Source organism: Dipodomys ordii, unplaced genomic scaffold (genome assembly GCF_000151885.1).
Source record: "Dipodomys ordii isolate 6190 unplaced genomic scaffold, Dord_2.0 Scaffold16, whole genome shotgun sequence".
NCBI classification, from domain to species: Eukaryota; Metazoa; Chordata; class Mammalia; order Rodentia; family Heteromyidae; genus Dipodomys; species Dipodomys ordii.
Genome location: NW_012267232.1, coordinates 1,912,778 through 1,917,099, shown reverse-complemented (window position 1 = coordinate 1,917,099; position 4,322 = coordinate 1,912,778). Strand labels below are relative to the sequence as shown.

General features: G+C 37.7%; 1 protein-coding gene across 1 annotated transcript in view; it reads right to left on the bottom strand.

Annotated features, from left to right (window-relative positions):
- The window catches only part of Dlgap5 (discs, large (Drosophila) homolog-associated protein 5), a 69,337-nt gene that overhangs the window by 43,855 nt on the left and 21,160 nt on the right, over positions 1-4,322 (bottom strand). Inside the window, exons 2-4 of the mRNA XM_013012214.1 lie at positions 2,622-2,857; positions 1,343-1,536; positions 712-774 (exon numbers count right to left, since the gene is read on the bottom strand). Coding sequence (XP_012867668.1) covers positions 712-774; positions 1,343-1,536; positions 2,622-2,856 — 492 coding nt within the window. The 5' untranslated portion in view covers position 2,857. The remainder of the gene's footprint in view (positions 1-711; positions 775-1,342; positions 1,537-2,621; positions 2,858-4,322) is intronic.

The window sequence follows — 4,322 nt, the reverse complement described above, 5'->3', positions numbered from 1 at the left end:
TGGTTCTTAAAAACTTTAGGCATATTAGGGGATCCTATGGCTCACACTTGTAATCCTAGCTACTCAGGAGGCTAAAATCTGAGGACTGAAGTTCAAAGCCAGCTGGGACAGAAAAGTCTATGAGACATCTCCTATTAATGAGTAACTGTGAAGGAAAAAGCCAATCTATAGAGCAACTCCCTGAGTTTAAGTCCCAGTACTGGCATACATGCACTTATATGCACATACACATACATATAAAAAAAACTTTTGAATTATATCCTAAATAGAACTCTTCTTCATAGTTCATTTATTCACTTCGTTAAAGACTTAACCCCAAAAACTACTATCTCGGAAAGGCTCTTACTGATGGCCCAAATAAAAATCTACATCCAGCTAGAGGCATGGCTCAAGCCACAGCAGAGTACCTGCCCAGCAATCATGAAGCCCTGAGTTCAAACCCTAGTACAAAAAAATCCCTAAAATAATAAGAACTTTATTTTTCAGATAAGGCATCTCATCTTTCCTCTAGTTGCTGAAGACCTATATCCTCCCACCTAGTAGCTAGAATTACTAGCACTACTACCATACCCAATTTGTTTGTTGTTGGGGGTCTCTGCTGGCTTAAAATCACTTTCCAGACCTCCTCCTAAGTAGCTGAGATTATAGGGATAAACTAAGCAACACAGAACATCTGTCATTTTAGTAACAATTATTTAGTATCAACTACACCTTAGTCTGTCCCATTTGGTCTTTGGCCTTTGATCTTGTAATCCGGACATTAGATGGAATAGCCTATAAACAGACATAAGAACACCAAGTTAAACAAAATGAACTGGTAAAAGTTTATTTAATGTCTCATTAGGAAACGAAATTCCCAAGCCAGATGCTGGTGGCTTATGTGTTGTAATGCTGACTAGTTAGAAGGCTGAGATCTGAGAATAGAATTTGGAAGCCAACCCTGGCAGAAAAGTCTGCAAGACTCTTTATCTCCAGTAAACTACTCAGAAGCCAGAAGTGGTACTGTGGCTCAAGTGGTAGAGTGCTAGCCCTGAGCAAAAGAAGCTCATGGATAGAGCCCACAACTAGAGTTCAAGCCCCAGGACCAGCAAGAGAGAAAGAGAGAGAGAGAGAGAGAGAGAGGTGAGAGAGAGAGATAGAGACAGAGAGAGAGAAAGGAAGGAAGGAAATTCCCAATTTAAAACTAAATTTTATCTTTACTAATTTATAGCATAAATATACCTGCTAATTTAAATTTCTATCAACGAAGGACTAAGAAGAAAGGTGTTAGTCACTTCATCTCATAAAGAACATTCTAGTTAAAAAAGCAAGTTTATTTCAGATTACAAATTCACAAATTTACCTTTTTCCCCTCAGCTTTCAGAGCATTCTGGTTTGTTAAAAGAAAGCAAGGAGTATCAGGTCTATAAAGACCTACTTTAAATACTCCTTGTTTAGCCTTTTCTCTTTGTTCTTTCAGTTTTTTAAGTTGTTTTTCTTCTTTGTACTTTTGGAGCATTTGTCTTCGTTCATCACTTTGGATAGCTTTCATTGATCCTAAACAGGAAAAATTAAAATCAAACACAGTATATAAAACATTTCAGATTAAAAAGTACAGCAGAGCTAGGAATGTGGCTTAGTGGTAGAATGCTTGCCTAGTATGCATGAAGCCCTGGGTCGATTCCTCAATACCACATAAACAGAAAAAGCCAGAAGTAACACTGTGACTCAAGTGGCAGAGTGCCAGTCTTGAGTAAAGGGAAGCTCGGGGACAGTGCTGAGGCCCCAAGTTCAAGCCCCAAGACTGGAAAAAAAAAAAGTACAGAAAACATAAAAAAAGTATTGTGTTCTATTTCAAAATAATTCTAATAATTTTGCTAATTCTTCAATACTAACCAAAAGTTCAGAAGATATTTGAACCACTAGTCTTCTCAAAATGTCTCTTCCTCTACGCTTCACTTGCAGAAATATTTACTAAATGCTTGCTATACTTTGGCATGTTTTAATCTCACTTTTCAACTAACTGGTATAGTTACCAAGCCTCGAAGCTGGCCTTTAATGAGTCTCATTCTGAAAAATGCCCTTTTGTTGTTCTCTTTCACACTGATTAAGGCTGACCTGTGTAACAAAGAAGAGCCTCCCAAGTAGCTAGGATTATAGGCACACATCATTAGCATCAGGTTCTCTTCTCTTATTTTGGTTCTTATTTCTTTATTTGGGTCTTTTCTTCTGAATGGACCCAAATCATTTGAGCAAACCCCTAAGCATGTCCAAATGAATTCTGCAGTCTAAGTCATACTTCCATTGGCAAAGTATTTTTATTTCACAGCTTCTTTGGTCAGCCTATTTTTATGCTTCTTATCAATTTACCTTCTCCAGATTTACCCAAGTTCTAGAAAGTACTAGGTTCCTCATAGGCAATCTAGATAACAAATTCCTGTATATATACTTGGTAAGTGAATAGTTTTCACCTAGCTAGTGATACGTTCAGCCTTAACATTAACAGCTTAGTGGTAGAAAACATAATTATTTAGAGTGATATTTCCAATCTCCATTCTTCTGGTTAGTTTTTTCTTTTTTAAGACACAGGCTTTAAACCAATTCTTTTAAAACATTTAAAATTACAATAGATCATTACTTACTTGTCTTGATACTGGTCTCTGGAATAAGGTCTTGAGCAGTCTCATCTATGTTAACAAGAACTCTACCTCCCAAGGTTGGAATGTTGACATCCTTCAAACCAAAGTGTCTATTTCGTTCATATTCTTTATATCTGTTTTCTTTCTGGGATAGTGATTTTCTATGAGCAATTTTTGTTCTAATCATATCAGTACTTAAATCCTTTCTGTGACGACTGGCAAAACGTGATGAAGACATCCTGACAGGGAAGAGAAATACAAACCAACTTAAATGGATTTTCATCTTCTTTAGAAAACTAAGATTCCAGTTTTTATCATATTCCAGTGCATTTCATATCCCACCTCAGAGTCCACTGAAATAAAAATATTAAAATGTATCATAAAATAAACATGTGACAATGGAGAATGGAAAAAAGGTTATCAAAGGGTAGACTCAACCACCTGTTCGGGGTTCTAAATCGGAGTTTATTTAATAGATGAGGTGCAGTCCAGGAAAACCATAGTCAAGAACATATTCAAATTATCATAGAGAACACTGGGGAAAGATATGGTGAAAATAAGTAAAGGATAGTATATAGAACAGTTTCTTTAGCCTTCCTCTGGTGATGAATAGTCTATTAGTTCTGTTCATTCCAAAAAACGGAACAGCTGTCAGGCACTGGTGGCTCTTATGGAGGCTGAGATCTAAGGATTGAGGTTCAAAGCCAAAACAGGCAAGAAAGTCCGAGATCTTATCTCCAATTAAGCACCAAAAGAACTGAAAAGGGAGCTGTGGTTGAGCACTAGCCTTGAGGGGAAAAAAATAAAAGCTCAAAGACAGCACCCAAGACTTGGGTTCAAGTCCTAGGACCAACAAGAAAGAAAAGAATAAGAGACAGAGAAAGAGAAAGCAAGATAGAGGAGAAGAGAGAAAGAGAATGAAAGAAAGAAAGAGAGAGAGAAAGAGAGAGGGGGAGGGAGGGAGAGAGGAAGGGAGGAAGGGAAAGAAAGGGAGAAAGGAAGGATAAAAGGGAGAGAGGAAGGAAGGGAGAGAGGAAGGAAGGAAAAAGGCAGAGAGAAAGAAAGAGAGGAAGGAAGGAAAAAAGGAGAGAAAAAGGGAGGGAAGTAGGGAGGTGAAAAAGGGAGGGATGGTGGGTTAAGCAAGGTGGTACAAGCCTACACTTAGAATCCCAGCATTGAGCCTGAGGCAGGAGGATTCAAAATTCAAGGTCAGCCTGGACTACAGCTGTATCTAAAAATAAAAATTAAAAAAAAATCTAAACCAGCAAAACACACATTAGACATGCAGGGAAAAAAACAAAAACAGGTAGTTGGATATACAAGATTGAAAAAAAGGTTTTCAAGGAAATCCTTAGAGATATGCTTACCAAAATGCCCTATTAGTTTTGCTCATGCAAAAGCCTCATAGTTTATAAGGACAATAAAGACAATGTCATGAGGTCTAACAGTATATCCAGTTGAGGAGAATAAAGGAAAGCAAAAAATCTGAAGAGCCTAACAGACTACTAAGTCAAAGTAGAGAAACAGGTCTTGTTAACCAGAATAAAAACCCTGCAGGTAGCCAAGTGATGATGGCTCGTACTGTACAGTAATCTTAGATAACTCAGGAGACAGATCTGAGGATTGTGGTTTGAAATCAACCAAGGGAATGTGGCTTAGTGGTAGAATGTTTGCCTCACATGCATGAAGCCCTGAGTTCAATTC